The 16,844-nt window shown below is 46.5% G+C and overlaps 1 protein-coding gene across 1 annotated transcript in view; it reads left to right on the top strand.

The window, feature by feature from the left end:
* Nucleotides 1-16,844, top strand: part of CDH26 (cadherin 26) — a gene marked incomplete at its 5' end in the record, with an annotated part of 40,786 nt that overhangs the window by 11,031 nt on the left and 12,911 nt on the right. Inside the window, 9 exons of the mRNA XM_081033345.1 lie at nt 240-344; nt 2,023-2,184; nt 6,876-7,023; nt 8,573-8,739; nt 8,932-9,060; nt 10,681-10,866; nt 12,076-12,344; nt 15,307-15,449; nt 16,562-16,801. Coding sequence (XP_080889471.1) covers nt 240-344; nt 2,023-2,184; nt 6,876-7,023; nt 8,573-8,739; nt 8,932-9,060; nt 10,681-10,866; nt 12,076-12,344; nt 15,307-15,449; nt 16,562-16,801 — 1,549 coding nt within the window. The remainder of the gene's footprint in view (nt 1-239; nt 345-2,022; nt 2,185-6,875; nt 7,024-8,572; nt 8,740-8,931; nt 9,061-10,680; nt 10,867-12,075; nt 12,345-15,306; nt 15,450-16,561; nt 16,802-16,844) is intronic.

The following is a 16,844-nucleotide window of genomic DNA, read 5'->3' as shown; positions in this document are numbered from 1 at the left end:
GCTCGTTAATGCTATGTCTGCACAGCCCCTAAAATTACTTCATGAAACACGTAAAACCATTGGGTGGCATATGCCCCTCCATGCAGAAATGACCGGAGTTATTACAAGAACAGGCTTGGAATTTCTCAGCATTGAAGGCTGTTGTGGGGATGAGAAAGAGAATTCCTCCCAAGGGCTAGCCCAGTTCCCGCAAGCGTCACCACCCACCTCCTTCTCATCACTGTCACCGTCATTTGCAGGGAGAGAGCCACCAGTCTCTGCGACGATCCAGGAGACGATGGATTATCACCACCTTGGAACTGGAGGAGGAAGACACAGGACCCTTCCCCAAGTTTGTTGGGGAGGTAAGGCAGCTACGCTTAAGGCACAGCCCCCATCATCCTCTCTGACTAGGCACGGCCCCTCCAGAGAGGACTAAGTCTTGACAGGCTGTGTGCTGGTGAGGCCAGGGAGTGAAGCGGTGGGAGAGGCCCTGGGCTGGGGCTCGCATCGTGATGTTGGGCAAGTCACTTCTCCAGGCGAGTATCACCGAGAGAATCAGAATCACCTGTGGCAACACGATGGCTATTTCCAGGCTGCAGCCCTCTTTTATTTGGCCCATGCAGTCACTTTTTAGAAATTCATTATTCAAAAATAAGGAGATTGTAGTTACTAGAGACTGGGGGTGGAAGCAAAAGGGAAAGTAAAATAAAAAAGAAAGTAAAACAGTGGGTGCCATGGGTGGGGTGGGGATGAGGTCCTGGGGAGTCAATGTTCAAATGGTACAGAGTTTCCGTTTTACAAGATGAAAAGTGTTCTGAGACGGAGGGTGGTGGGGGTCGTACAACAACAACGAGAACGGACTTAGTGCCACTGAACTGCACGCTTAAAAATGGTTAAGAAGGTAAATTGAATGTTATGTGTACTTTGCAATTAAACATGGAAAAGGAGAGATTGTATTGTAATTCTGCACTTCTGGAGGCTTTTTAAAAATTGGAAGCTCTGACCACACGGAGCCTGCATTCTCACACAGCAACGAGGAGAGGGGGCCTGGTTACCCAGGACGTCCCCCTGTCTCCCTCGCTCGGACGCTGAGTACCAGATGAGGCACCAGAGAAGACACTCGGTGATGTTGGAATGCCACAATTTTTACGCCTGACCCATGCAGTTCCTTTTTGTTCCCCTCAGGACCCCAATGGGCCTTTGAATTATGTGCTGAGTCCCCTACAGCTCTGACATTCTCTGATCCCTAGAAAACACTGAAACATCGTACATATTTTTGCCATTTTTATAAAAATAGTATATGCCTACTATTAGTAAGAAAACATCTACAGGAAGTCTTCAAAGCTCAGTGGTTAGAAGTATAAACTCCCAGTGTCAGGGGGACTCCATGGGTTTGAATTCCAGACGTAGCACACCCTTTCCACGTGGAAGCCCCGAACTGCTCCCCACCAGCAGCACCCATGAGAGTGCTGGCATCACAGGGTTGTTTTACAGGTTCAGTAGGTGAGGGCAAGAAGCCACACAGCAAACTGGCTTACGCAGCTTTCTAAAGGTTTGCTGTGTGCCTCACGCCTCTCAACCAGGACGGAAGGATACCCTGTATTAACAATCAGTACACATTCCTGCAGACACTTCTCTCCATTTACTGATGTGAATCTGTGAACAGAACGGGACTACACAGTGCACACTGACCTGCAGGTCGCCTCTCCTGCTTCCCAACGTGTCATACCCGCTTTTACGGCAGTTCACGTACACCCTGGAAAGTTGCCAAGTCCCATTCTAGGTGACGGGGTACTGGTAAACGACTCGTTCCATATGGGTAGACATTTATGTCGTTTCTCATTTTCACCATTAAAAGCCAACTTGCCACCGTATTCCCCGTTCCTGCATCTTTGTACATCCATTTATTTCTTTAGGATAAATCCTCAGACGAGCAATTGCTGGGTCTGGTTCTTCAAAAACGCCTTTGAATCTGAGCCTTGATATTGGATGTGCATAGTGCTTTTTCTCATCCTCATCTTCATTTTTTTCTCCTTCCAGCTGTTCAATTATGTGTCTGAAAACATGTCATTAATGTATTTCATCAGTGGACCTGGTGTAGATGAATATCCAGAGATTGGTTTATTTTCTATAGAAGATCATGAGAATGGAAAAATATACGTGACCCGCCCTGTTGATCGAGAGAAAACGCCATCTTTTATGGTATCTAAAATTTGATATATTCTAAGCTGGGACTTACTGTAAAGCTCTTGCAGAAATACGGTATTCGGTAAGCCGTGTGCCATGATGGCAAGCTTTAGAATGTGCATGGATTGCAGCGGTCTTTTGTAATCTTCCTTTGGGGTCTGGATTTTGGTTCTGTAATGATTTCTGCAATCGATGTGAACACACCTTCTTCTAATGACCAGTATCCCAGCGTGGTGATCAGGGTATCTGAAAGTGTTTGGGCACAGAGCTACAGAATGTTTATAAAATGGTCTAATTAATCTTTTAATGAGTCACAGTTGAAATCTATGGAGAGAAGCCTCAACAGACCCCCTGGGTTGCCTAATAACTGAGGAATTAGGAACTGCAACCTGGTGAGTGTCTTACTGTGACTCCAGGTGTTCTTCATGATTTCATCATCCCCAAAGCATGGTCTACTATGACGTTGAAATTCATGTTCCAAAACAGGCAAGGAAATTATAAAAAAAAATGCCCCAAGCCATATGGGGGTTACCAGCCTGAACTTATAGGAGGTTCTCAGGAAGTCAAGTGTTAGTTGTTTCGACTTCTGCTGAAAGTAGGCCTGGGTCTCATGTCTGCTTGGCTGGATATTACCTCCTTCAGGGTGGGAAGGTGTTAACATCTGAGAGAACTTTAGGGAACTTTTCTTCAGTGACCTCAAAATATTTGTACACATAATATATTCCCTTAATTCACAGATAGGCTCTGAATCTCTAATTTTTAAACAGGCAGAAATTCTCCCCAAACTCCAAAAGACATGCAGAGATCTCTCTGGGTTTCTATTCAAGCAAATCTTTGCCCTCTCCACAGACTCTGCCCGGCTGGTAGAAGGAAGGTGTACAGAGCTGTCACACGGGGGTCTGGGACAGCTTCTATCTCTAATGAGCAAACAGGTTGCCTAGGGATCTTGTTAAAATGCATGTCCTGTTTCGGTAGGAGGGCGGGGAGCCTGAGCCTCCGCACACTAACAGGCTACCCAGCGATGCTGGTGTTGCCGGCTGTGGGCGTCCACAGGACACAAGGGTCCTGCACAGGAGCTGTGCAAGGATGAACAAAACGTGTAGTGGGTTTGTCGGTTGTCACTGTTTGTTTACTTTTAACACCTCTAATGAAGTCTTAAGGGTTGGCCATGCACAATGTTTTCTGAAACTTGACATGTAGACGGAAAAGCTCGGCAGTCGGTCGCAGATGGGTCCCAGGGACTGTTTAGAGCAAAAAGGGGAAACGCGTGGGTGATGTCCATCGCATCCCATGGCCCCTGTTCCATCGATTTCAAGGCGCTGTGTGACCTTCCTGGCTAGATCAAATCTATTTTCCACCGCCCGAAGCATCGACCACAGCTGTCCTTTCACATCGATTTCTGTGATTATTTGGTAGTTGGGCCCCTTACTTGACTGTGTACTTCCATGAGAGAAGATACAAGGTGGGAATTCTGAGGCGTGCCCCCATCCCACCCATGGCTCTCGGTCCCATTATTCTGGTTTGCTTTCTCCCCAATACTTTCCGTTACCTGAAATTGTACTTCTGTGCTGAGCCTCTGCTGATGGTCAAACTTCCCCATTAGAGTGTAACTTCTAAGGGGGAGGAGAGTCTGTCTTTTTCACTGCCATGGCCCAGCGTCAAGAGCAGGAGTGTTGATGGACGAAGGAATGAGCACAGCAAAATGTAGTCTCTGCCTTCTGGGCTGCTCTGGGTTGAATGGTGTCCTCCAAAACGATGGGCTCAAGTCCTAACGCCTAGTACCTGTGAATGTGTGTTTATCTGGATATAGTCTCTGCAGACCTACTCAAATTAAGATGAGATTATACTGGATTAGGTAGGTTCTAATCCAGTAACTGGTGTCCTTATGAGAGGAGGGAAATTTGGAGAAAGACACAGGGGAAAATGCCATGTAAACCTGGGCACAGAGACTGTGTCTACAAACCAGGGAACACCAAGGATGGCTGGCAACCACCACACAGTGAGCGAGCTGCCTGGAACACATTTTCCCTCAGAGCCTCCAGAGGACCCAACCCTGCTGACACCTTGGTTTGGGCTCTACCCTCCAGACTGTGAAAGAATACATGTTTGTCGTAAGCCACCGGTTTGCAGTACTTTGTTAGAGTGGCATAGGAAACGAGCACACAGAGGTAAGCTCTGTGGTTAGGAAGACAGGAAACAGGCCTGGGAGGAAGACCAGCCATGAAAAGTGGGACGAGCACAATTTGACAGGAACACTACCCAAACCAAGCACTGGAGTTTAACCCTCTGCTTTGGTACGAGAATGTTTAGCATTGGTTTCTGGCTGTCCATAAAGACAGAGTGCTATTAAAAATTAAGTAAACTGAATGTAGTGGTAAAAAGACATTCCTAGAAGCACTGCTTTGCTCGAGGATGGTCGAGGAGTCAGTACCATGAACCCAAACACTGAAAATCTTAAGTCTAGGAGGTGGGTGGGGAGGCTAGCTTCTTGGGAACCCCATGAGCCATGAGAAGCAGGAGCAGCAGCTGAGAACTGCTGTGAGACTGAATGCAGATTGGGAAAGGGACAGGTCTGTTTTCTGTGTAAGGATCTCACCTATTTATATCAGAACATGCTCAATTTCATAGGATACAAATACACTCGAGGAAATCCACCCTTTCATGTTCTTCGAAATAACTTTTTGTTGATCTTTATCCCAACACTGTCATCTCTGCACACTTGCAGCCTGTGCGTACCAGTGATTTGTACTGTGTGTTTGGCAGTTCAGATGTTTCCATATGCTCATTTGTGTCTAAGAGTATGGATCTGGCACGTGGAATTTCGAACAGGCACGTGACAGTCCATCATGTCCAGGCACTACGTTTGTTTATCCAAGGACAGACGCCTTAAGGCGTCTAAAAAAAAAAAAGCTAAAACCCTTTCCGAGAGCAGATAACACTCATGACATTTCCTGTCTCCATTGTGACTCTGAGTTCCCCAGAAAGTCTGAACATCTTGCCAAAGAATAAATAGCACTTACGCCTCTTGGGCAGCTTACAGAACTAAAGGTCTCCGATGTAGCTTTTAGGATAATAAATGGAATCTGAAATAATAAACATAAAACAAACACGTGGTTCTTATTTTCCAGTGGGGGGATTACAGTTGGCCGAGTTTTAGAGCCAGCAGCCAGGCTGACTAGGACCAAGAGCGGCCAGCACACTCACAAATGATGGAAGCACGTGTAGGAATGGTGTGTGAGAAAGCCAATTTGCTTGCATAAAAATGTAAGAATATATGTTAGGACCCCACAGCAGAACAGGCGGTAGCAGTCACATTGCAGCACCCTTCGTATTGTAGCAAGAGAGGAGACAACTGAACTCGAGTAGACTGGGGGGCCCAGGTCAGCATGTTAGGAGCCCGAGGGGGCACACCGTGTGGGATGCAGGTGGGTGAGCAGCAAGTGTGCAGGGAGGTGTGTGCAGAGACGCACAGGAGGGGACTGAAGGGTACAGATGCAGCCTGGGGCCAGCCAGGGCCCGAGACACCCGCCTGCTGAAGCTGCCTGCTCTGGGCTCTGTGTGGCCATAGAGGGAAGTGGTGAAGAACTGGCTGATACACAGTCAAGTCTACACCTAACTGGACGTGAACCTGGGCTCCTCTGCCTCCAAGCTGAGGGCTCGAGACCCACGGAACCTCCGTGGCACAGAGCAGGGCGACAGCGTGCCTCCAACTAGAGGTTCTGCAAACAAGGAAGGAACTGATGTCCCTGAGGGCTCAGCCCAGTTCCCCCGAGTCCTCCTGGGCCTCACTGAACTTTCTAGAATAAACCCTGTGCTTACTCAGTGTCTCTGTACCTGGCAGCCAGGTGACCGCTGAGAAACCAGTGGTCCCACCGAAAAGGGCCGTCTGCCTTGTGAACTTCTGGGTGCAACATTTCATCCCCTTTCCTGCTCCTTTTCCTGTAACTGAACCTGTGCCTGACGGCTGACTCCTTCCTACAGTCTTTTCAGCCTTCGACAAATAAAATCACATTTCACCCGAGCAATGAGGGTCAGCAGCAAGCCAGACAAGACTTACTTTTAAATATACATATATATATATATACACATGTTGGGGTGCCAAAAGATGTATACACATTTTAAGAAAAAACCCCACTATATTAACATTGTAATATTCAATACATACCGGTAACAAAAGACGCATACAAGTCATGTGTATACATTTTTTTGGCACCCCCAGTATATATGGTTGCCCACTTTTTATTTTACAAGTAGGAACTTTAAAAAATGAATTGCCTTTATTTTTTTTAGAGCCATTTTAGCTTTACAGAAGAATAGAGTGGAATATACAGAGTTCCACCCCCCCAATTTCCCTGACCCCCCTCCCATCGTTAGCGTCTCCCATTAGTGTGGTAGAGCTGGGATAACTGAGGAGCCAGTATTACACACAGACTGAAGCCCACAGTTTACACTAGGGTCCCTCTTGGTGGTGCACATGCTGTGGGTTTCTAGTTAGTGCACTGGTTTGTTCTATGAATGTTTACTGAGTGCCTGTTCTGTGCCTGCAGTGTGCTCAGTCCCCGGGTCATACTGGCATGGACAGTGCCGCCCCAAGGCACCTCCAGGCTGGTGGAGAAGACCATGCAGAACGCACAGTGCTCGGCCGTTGTTGGATGCGTTTCACCGCTAAGTGCTTCTGTACGTTAATACAGGTCTCTGCTTCCTAGGTTTATTTGGATGTCGTGGATCGCACAACAGGAAAAAGCGTGGAAAAATCCTTGATCTTCCACATCAATGTGCGTGATGTCAATGACCACGCACCCCAGTTCCCAAAGGAGGAATTCAGCATCCAAGTGCCAGAGAATCACGCCGCAGGTGTGTGCGGTGGGCTTCTGCCCGCTGTTCGGTAAAGGTTCTCCCGCTTCCACGCTGGTGGGCGTGGGGGTCCTAGTGGGGGGGCGGCGTGGTCAGGGAGACGGGTCCTGACCACATCTCAAAGGTCGCAGGCCCTGGAGTAGAGACAAAGGCAGGGGGCTTGTTGCCTCTCAGTGTGCTGGCAGCATTACAGCCCTGCGGGATTGTTTCCATTGGAAGAGCGGATAGTCAGTGCCAATTAAAATAAAGCCAAATGCAATGAGGGAAAATGTCAGAGCAGGGTGGAGAGCTGTTGAGTATCTCCGTGCCTTTCCCATCTGTACAATGGCAACAAGAAGACGTCTAAAGTCTCTGAGCCAAAAATTCTGTGACTCTTTAAAACCAAATTACTTGTTTTAGAATGTGCATCTATTTTAGTAATAAAAAGGGTTATTTACTGTGCAAAGCAGTCTTTAGAAACTTTGGACAATTTCCAAGAAAAGACTGAAATATAAAGCACCTTTCACACTATGACAGATAAGTACCTGCTTTTATAGTCTTTCAGTATTTTTCTCGGCATTTGATGTGCATGTATACACTCCTGTTATATTTCTATGGGTATATATTCACAGATTTTTATAATTTCAAAGCCATGTTTGTATGTCCATATACATTTTAAATCTTTCTCAGTACAAAATGTATATGTACATTAAATATTGGCAAATACATGGGTGTGCTTTTTTACATGTGTATATTTAGGGATTTTCTTTCTGAAAAATGCACTTTTACTGTCTGTAATCTAATAGTATTGCACAGCATCCAATAGTGTCTTATTTTATGAATGTGCTCTAAGGTATTTAGCTAATCTATTGTTGGACATTCGTGTTTTGTTGCCACTTTTTGTTATTTTCACAAATATGCTTCAATGAGCATATCTGAGCTAAATCTGTGTCCCATTTAAGTATTATTTACTTAGCATAAATTCAGAGAAGTAGAATTGCTTCAAACTGCACACACACAATTTAAGCTTTCCAATGTATTCATCTACTTCCAACATACGAGTGCCCAAGGTAATATTATCCTTTGATTTTTAAACACTTCAATGTTTTGATCCGTTTCTTGACCATTTCTATTTTTCTGGTTTTTGTTCCTTTCTTTGTCCATTTCTGTTAGTGTGTTTGTCATTTTTCTTCATGATTTTAACCTCCTCATTCTATATGAAGAATGCCTATGTTTGCCATATATATTTCAAATATGATTTCCTGGTTTATCATTTCCGTTTCATTTTGTCTATAGTTTTTGGCCACACATCTGAAAAATCTATGTATCAATTTTGTCCTGTAAGTCTTCTGCTTTTGCAATCATGAGTAGAAATGTGCTCTTGACCTTATGACTATTTAAATATTCATCCTTATTTGGTCTACTGCGTCTATAGAATGATTTTATAGTTAAGTGTTTAATCCATTGTGGCGCGTGCCCCAATATTATTTGGCAAAAAAAAATCGTCTCCCTACTGGTTGGATAGACTGTCTTTGGCCAATTTTTTAACAATTAAAAAAAATTCTTTCAGGTCAACCTATTTTTCAGATGCTAACAGTTGACTCGGATCAAGAAAACACTCCAAATTCTCAAGTCCTTTATTCCCTTGTTTCTCAAATGCCGTTACTGAAAGAAAGTGGCTTCAGGATTGACCGGACTAGTGGAGAAATCCGACTCTCAGGATGCTTAGATTATGAGGTTATGTGGATTTTATTATTTCTAAACGTGACATGTGTTCTCTATGTCTGAGCCCAATGGAAAATTTACACTTGCAGTGAGAAACCCTCTGTGGCTAGACCTGCTGCTGAAATTGCGAAAATGGAATGTTTCTTTATTAATGTTTCCCTTTCCTGTACTTGGGGCTTGACTTTCCTTTTCTTTCCCACATAGACTGCTCCTCGCTTCACATTGCTAATCAGAGCGACAGATTGTGGGGAACCACCATTGTCCTCCACGGCCACAGTCCACATCAACGTGCAAGAAGGCAACAACCATAGGCCCACATTCCCCCAAAAGGAGGTACGTCACCTGGATACCTCAGATTCCAAGCCCTGACATGAATGGCCCTAAGTCGTAGGCTCAGGGAATCCCTACATCACCCTACAGCCATGTCATTCTCCAAAATAACTTGGGTTAGAATCGAGAAGTCAACCGTACTGATATAGAATCAATTGCTAACAGTCCCATCAGCTGCCCTTCCTTCCTACTTTGTGTCAGAGACTGTGCTCAGATCTTTACATGTGTGATTTCACTCTTAACTGTTGGAACTGCGTCACGATTTCTGTTTCACACATGTGGACTTTGAGGCCTAGGGAGGTTAGAGCGCCCGTGCTCTCTGTACATCGGGTTTCTCAGCTTCCACATTACTGACATTCGGGCATGGGCAATTCTTTGTGGTGGGGAGGAGCTGCCCCCTGTCTTGTAGGATGTTTAGCAGCAACCCTGACCTCTACCCATGAGATGCCAGGAGTACCCCCCACACCAAGTTGGGACAACCAAAAATGTCTGCAGATATTGTCACATGTCTCTTGGTGGCAGAATGGCCCCCAGGTGAGAAGTCGAGACCTGAGCTTTTCCCACAATGTGCCAGGGCTCCAGAACAGGGAAGACGAGCAGGCAGGCTCTGGCCTGGCCTTCCTTGGTCACCTGACTTATGTTGTATGTTAGGGTTCCACATGACACAGGATCTCCAGGCTTGAAGGATGTATTGAAATCCACTCTTCAGACTAGTTTGGAAATACTGCACCATTTAAGACATACAAGATTGCTAAGATAGAGAATAACAACTATTCAGGATCTGTTTCCAATTTTTAAAAAAATTGTTAAAGGAAAACGTCCATTGTATTTTTGTCTTTCTTCTGGCCTTCCTCCCTCCCCACACACCCCACAAGGAACACACCCCCACTCAGTCATTGTTCCCGGGGATGGGATTTTTGTCTAGCTTGCTCACAGCACCTAAAACAGAATCAGGTACATAAAGAAATGCTACAAAGAATGTTTTAAAAGTGTCATTAAATTTTTTAAATTGTATAATCCAAAGTTGAAATGTTTTCAATAAAAGCACCTCACCAAACAGTACAGAATAACTGAAAAATAATATTATGTTTGAGCCTTGTTTCCAAATTTTCCGGCTTCGTAAAAAGCTGTGCTCTCAAAAGTAAGGCTAAAAAAGTAAACCCTGTTATTTTATGTGCTCATTGAAGGAAATTATCTTGTCACCAAAAGTATTAAATAACCATCTATTTTAAAGATTGCGTGTGTTAGAAAAATGATCGCCTTAATCTAAGTAACCACAAGAGTTCTATTTTAGGAGAAGGGCTAGGATTTTTAGGCAGCATAAACTAGGATGTGTGTTGTTATTTTTAAAATTCTTAGAAAAATAGGGCACTGCGTCAGATTGAAGAGTGCTTTCAAAGTTGTTCAGCTGTAGGCACCAAGTCACAAGGAGAAGGGAGGGGATGTTTGTTATTGATGCTGGTTCTGCTGTGTCAGGCAGAGTTTCAAATTCCTTGAGGTCAAGTTCAACAGCAAGAGAAATATCCAAGCTGTTGTGCCACGGGCTGACTTTCTCTTTCTTGCTTTCTTTTTCAATTGCGGTTCTTTATCTCCATGACATGGACTTGGTGACTGCCTCTTCAGTATAAAATTCAGGTTCCCGAAGGCCGAGTCAGCCGGGACATGCTGCGTCTCCCGGTCCAAGACGGCGACGCGCCATTCACGCCAGCTTGGAGAGCGACATTCAACATAATGGATGGCAACGAAGGGGGACATTTTGACATTGTGACTGACCCTGAGACCAATGAAGGGATTTTAAATGTTATCAAGGTAAAGCCATCCACAGTGGGTACCAGCTAGGTGGCCCCATCCTGCAGGTCCGTGGTGATGACAGAGGGGCCAGCACCTGCTGAGTGCCCACCGTGTGCTGAGCACGGGACACGCACTGTCATGAGTGCCCAGGGCCCCCGGGTGAGAAGGCAGGGCTGTCACGGATTCTGCAGTGGCCCTTGGCCCTTTGGCCTCCGTGCTTCCTTCTACCAAACTAACGTCAATATTAAAAATTATTTTTGATATGACTTTCAGTACTTCAACATTTACTTTCTTTTAGACAAGATGTAATAGATTTATATAGGCCCCAAAATGTCATTTTTTTCTGACATGATAAAAATATTTAAAACACTTTCCCTAACCCTAAGAGTTCACTTCTTTCCTTCTGAATTTAAAACAAATTGGAACATTTGTGCATCCCAGTAAAAGTATCACGGGCTCCTGGTACATGGCCTGCTGCCTAAGGGGGTGTGGGCCCTGCATTTGACTGAGAGGAAAAGCAAAGCCCAGAGAGGCTGGGTCATTTTCACGAAGTCACACAGCTGGAGCAGGGTTCCGACTGGGGCAGCCTGACTCCGGTGCCGTTCGTCTTCATTGCTCTCAGGGCCAGTGCCCGGATGTCGTGCAGGTAAGTCAATCTGGAGATGAAGTTGAAAGGCAGACCTCAGTGAGTAGGTGTGGGTGGGGCCCGTGCTCCTGCCAGTTAGGATAACGAGCTCCCAGGTGATGGCAATGCCCCCCCCACAGGCTGTGAAGAGCGAGGCTCTGTGGGTACTGCACCCGACATGCCTGGGGCTGAATTTCCAAATGTCCCCCACCTTTTAGTCCTTTTAAGTCACTGACCACTTTGTACCCTGGATAATTATGATCATTAATATGCACATTTCCTTCCGGTCCCCTGAGTGTTTTTTTTCTTTTTCTTTTTGCAGCAGGGTTGTCACATTAATGTTTCATGAGGTTATGGTTTTTGTTGCATTTTTCATTACCCTCTGATGGATGGTGGCTCTTTTCAACCAGGAGAGGGGGAGGAAAAAAAAAACACAACAAGAGCTCCATAAATGATTTGAAAATGAGCTGACGACTGTCTCTTGATCATTATCAAAGACAGTGTAAATAATAAATGACGCTCAGAAGCCACAAACTCTGCTGAGCTGCCTCTGGCTGCAGCACCAGCATGTGCTAATGAAATCCTCTCTCTGGGGCTTGCAGCCTTTGGATTACGAAAGTCGCCCTACACGAAGCCTTGTCATTGCTGTGGAAAATGAGGAGCTGCTTTTCTCCTGTGATGGGGGCGAGCTTCAGAAGCCAAGGAGGGCAGGGGACAGTGCCACCGTGAGCGTGCAGGTGACCAACGCCAACGACCCGCCGGTCTTCCACCCCGAGACCTTGGTCGTCAGTGAGGTTGATGGCGCCGCACCTGGGATTCAGTTGGGAATTTTTAATGCGACGGATCCAGACAGAAATGCCAACCAGATACGGTGAGAAGAGGACCTGTTTAAGGTGGCTGTTTAAGCAGAACGAGCCATATACCCGAGCAAAGTCCTGTTGGAAAACAGGCTCTTTGGATGTGATGGGAGGCTGACTCTGTCTCAGTTATGAAAATACCAGGAGCCCACAGAATGCCCACTGGCCCAGGTCCCAGGCCTCTTCCTTCTGGAACTTTCTCCAATCCCACCAGGAATTCACTTGCTCATTTCCCTTTGCACTTGGCGTATTTCTGTTGTATAATCTTCTTCTTGTGTTAGAATAATTCCTTATGTATTTCTATCTCCTTTTGTTGTATAATCTTCTTCTTGTGTTAGAATAATTCCTTATGTATTTCTATCTCCCTCTTTACCCAAGGTTGTACACTGGCAGCCCTCTGGCTTCCTGGCAACAGAAGTACAGTTTTTTCAAATTGTGGTAAAATGTATATAACGTCAAGTTTCTCGTTTGGACCATTTGTAACTGTGCCGTTCGGTGTCATTAAGTAAATTCACACTGCTGTGAGACCATCACCACCACCCATCTCCAGAACTCCTTTCATCCTGTAAAACTGAAACTCTGTTCCTATTAAAAAGAGCCCCCCTTTCTCCGCCACCCAGTCCGTAGTAACCACAGTCTCCTCTGTCTCCGAATCTGACGACTCCAGGTCCCTTGTGTAAGTGGAACCATCCAGTATCCATCTCTTTGGTGACAGGCTTATTCCATGTAGCATGACGCCCTCAAGGCTTAGCCGTAATGGAGCACACAGCGAGGATGTCCTTCCTTTGTAAGGCTGAGCAACGTTACATTGCGTGGACGGACCCCATTTTACTTACCAGTCAGCTGTTGACGGACATGTGGATTGCTTCCACATTTTGTGAAGAGAGAACACAATAAGTGAAATATGACAGTCACAGAAAGACAAATACTATATGAATCTACTTCTATGAGGTCCTTACCTCAGTCAAAATCATAAAGACAGCAAGTACAGAGGTGGTTTCCAGGGGCCGGGGGAGGGGAGAATGGGAGTTGCCGTTCAACAGGTACAGTTTCAGATCTGCAAGAGGAAGAGTTCTGGGGAAGGCCCGCGGGCATGGTTGCACAACAGTATGAATGCATATGATATCACTGAACCATATACTTAACAATAGTTAAGAAGGTAAATTTTATGTTCTGTGTACTTTACCATGATAAAAAAGGGGGAAACAATGAAGCTGCCAGCATTTGAAAATCAAGAGATTAGGCAGAACAGCCTGAATTGTCTGGCTGTTTTCAGAAAATGGAAGGTTTGGCCTCACTGGGTCTGTGTTCTGTGGGACCATGACCCCCCAACCCCCCTGGGGCACAGTGGGGGTCATGCCCTTCGAGAGGCTGAGCTCAGCAGTTGGCCCCAGCCCCCATCCAGCCAGCTTCACTCATTTCTGGCAACCGCTTGGCCCCCCCATGGGCACCTGAAAACCATGTTTTTCAGCTTATATTTTGGGAAGGACCAGTTTTCTAATTTCTTTTAATTTGTTTCTTTTAATTTCTAATTCACTGTGGAGCGATAGTCCTAAAATAGTTTAAAAGGAGAATTACTAGGGAAATGGTTCTGTGCTGGGGCCACAGTAATGCCACTTCCCAGCAATGGCCATCTGTTCTTGCCCATCTTACTCTGGAGGACGCACAAAGGGGCTCAGAAGCAGGTGGTCAGACGACAGTGAAGCAGAAGTGCCCAGAGGGCTTGAGAAAATGCACATTGCCAGGCCCACCCCGGGCCTGTTTCTGGAGCCTGCGGTGGGGGAGGGGGGCTGAGACTTGAACTTCTCACAAGTTCTGGGTGATGCGGGGTCCATGGCCCCCCTCTGAGGAACCCAAGGCACAGCCTGCACCTGCTTCACTGCTGGCTTCTTGGCCCTGGGGGGCGCTGGGTTCAGAGCAGGTCTCAGTAACAGTCTGGACTGTGCTCAAGCCAAGAAGTAAAGAGTCTGCTCACATTGGCCTCCAATCTTACCTTTGCCAAGGTGTACGTGGGGTGTCCTTTGTGACCAAGTTGGGAGTGACCTGGTGAGCAGGTTAGGTTTGCTTGTGTTTGCCTCCTTCTCCATTCTGTGGGGTTACCTGACCACTCACACACCAACTTGCTGAGAGGTGTTTGCTGGCCTGAGACGGTCCAGGGATGAACTCTGAGTTTCTACCCAATTTGTGAACATTACAAAACCACTGCCCTCCCACGGAACTTCTGGAGCTTTCTGAGTCGAGCTGTGCACGGAAAAGCTGCAGTCCCCCTTCAAACTTGCGACACACGGAATATCTGAGAGGGATTGCCGCCCGCCCTTTCCCTGTGGGGAGCAGCAGGCAGGTGGCACTTCCCTTCTCTGGCATTTCGGGGGGCCTGCGTCTTTTCTGTGCTTGGCCTCTGGGAACAGGACCCACTCTGTGGGTCCCACGGCAGGCAGGTGCACTTGGCAACCCAAGATGGTTCCGATTGATGCCATCTGAGTGACAGGTCTCAGGAATTCCAGAGGGCTGGGCAGGCCCACCTATGAAAGTGGCACCAGGTGCACACAGGTGAGGGGGACATGGAGACCATGGGGAAAGACAGGGTACCCACGTGGGGATCGTGTGAGCCCCAGAAGGCACAGTCTCACAGTTCCATTCCAAGGGCAGGTTGGTTTGAACATTAAGCTACCGACCTCTATAGGCCACTGACGACAGGTTCCGTTGCAGGATGAATGTTTTCCCTAATTTGGACAGTTAGGTTCAGCCCAGTGAGGACGGGATACAAAGTACTCAGTGAATATCGATCTGACATTTGAAGAATGGAGTCTTCAGCACTCACCCCCGTGCCTTCATCGAACGAACACTCCTAACTTAACTGCTCTCCGAATTTCCCACATTACTTGTGATAGGAATCGTGTCTGCTGTGGTATATTTTGATTTGTCTTTTGATGGAACTTTGTAATTTTTAAAATTGCATGTATTTCCTTCTTTGAGGTATAAACTGGTTCACGATCCTGCGAATTGGGTCATCGTAGATGAACGCTCAGGAGCGGTTGTCACCAAAAAGCAAGTTGACCGAGAGTCCCCTTATGTGAACGACAGCTTTTACACAATCATCGTTCGTGCTGTTGATGACGGTGAGTGTTTCCCCAAAACTGGGGTGGAACGCGTGTTTTCTTGCTTCCTGCGGGAAAAAGACCCCGGTGAGTCAGCACAACTGGGAAAAATAGAAACCGTTTATCAGTGTGTATCCACACTGGTGATTACTTTGGGTGATAACTCTTGTACTGGCAAACTAGGGACCAGTGCCCCAGAAAGAGAGGCACTGGTCACTCCGAAGAGACAAGCCCACGAGGAAGTCGCGTTCAAACCCAATGTCTTTTTCATCTGTGCAAAGACAACTCTCTCGCTTTCTGTCAAAGCCAACGGTGTGGGACAAATACTCAGTTCACGTCCCCGTACTTGGAAGGGCTTGTAAGCTCCGGTAAATGTGACTGCATGGGACGCACTTGTCATCCATCCAGCGTGGGTGGACTGATGATCATGTTTCAACGTTTTCTCTACAACCTCCCAAGGCTGAACTTTTAAACCTGCCAGAACATGACGTTGAATAAACAAAAACTTTCAGATAAGTTAAACAATTGTATTTAAGGAAATATGTGAATTCAAACCCAGGTTCCAAGGGATAGGTAGCTGGATATGCTGTTGGTGGAAGTAATCAGTAGACTGTTGGCCAGGATCACAGTAAATCTGTGTTTCTAATCAGAGGGGAATGAAAGTGGGGTCCATCTTCCAGGAAGTCGGAGAAATAACATAGTGGGGTGTGTACCCACTGCTGTGTCCGCCAGTGGCCAAGCCTTACAAAGCTTGTACACATCTCAGCCTGCCACAGGTGTGGACAGTCCAGATACAGAATATTTCCATCCTCCCATCCCAGCACACCCATTTTCCTCCCTTCCCACTCCTTAACACCTGGCATAACTGACATTTAAGGTACTAGATGATTCTGCATCCTACCTGCTTCTGCAAATGCTTTGGTGTGGCATTTTGTTAACTTACCCTACCCAGCTATTCTGACTTTTCAAAAAAGCAGGTATGCAAAGCTTATGACTTTGAAAGGGAAACAGTTTCAGCAATTGGGTGGTGGTTCTTTTCCTTGGAGCTAGACAGTGCCTTCCCAGGGGTTTGCGGCACGGGGCAGGCTCTTTCACTGATAAGCAGCCCCGCCCCCATGGAATTCCCTTGCCAGGTCTGCCCCCTGGGACCGGGACAGGGACACTGAAGCTTTTCCTGTCTGATGTCAATGACAACGCCCCGACTCTCCACCCCCACTCTCGATACATGGAGGTCTGTGAGTCTGAGGTGACCCAGCCCCTCCTCATTGAGGCAGAGGACAGTGACCTGGAGCCCTACTCGGAGCCGTTTACATTTAAACTGGACACCACCGGAGAAAATGCACAAGACATGTGGCAACTGGGGGAAAACCAGGGTGAGTGTTTGTACTGGCCCCAGATAAAGGCCTGAAATGAAAG

Source organism: Rhinolophus hipposideros (assembly GCF_964194185.1).
Source record: "Rhinolophus hipposideros genome assembly, chromosome: 22".
NCBI lineage: Eukaryota > Metazoa > Chordata > Mammalia > Chiroptera > Rhinolophidae > Rhinolophus > Rhinolophus hipposideros.
Note: the sequence above shows the minus strand (reverse complement) of the source record. Positions and strands in the feature narration are given on the sequence as shown.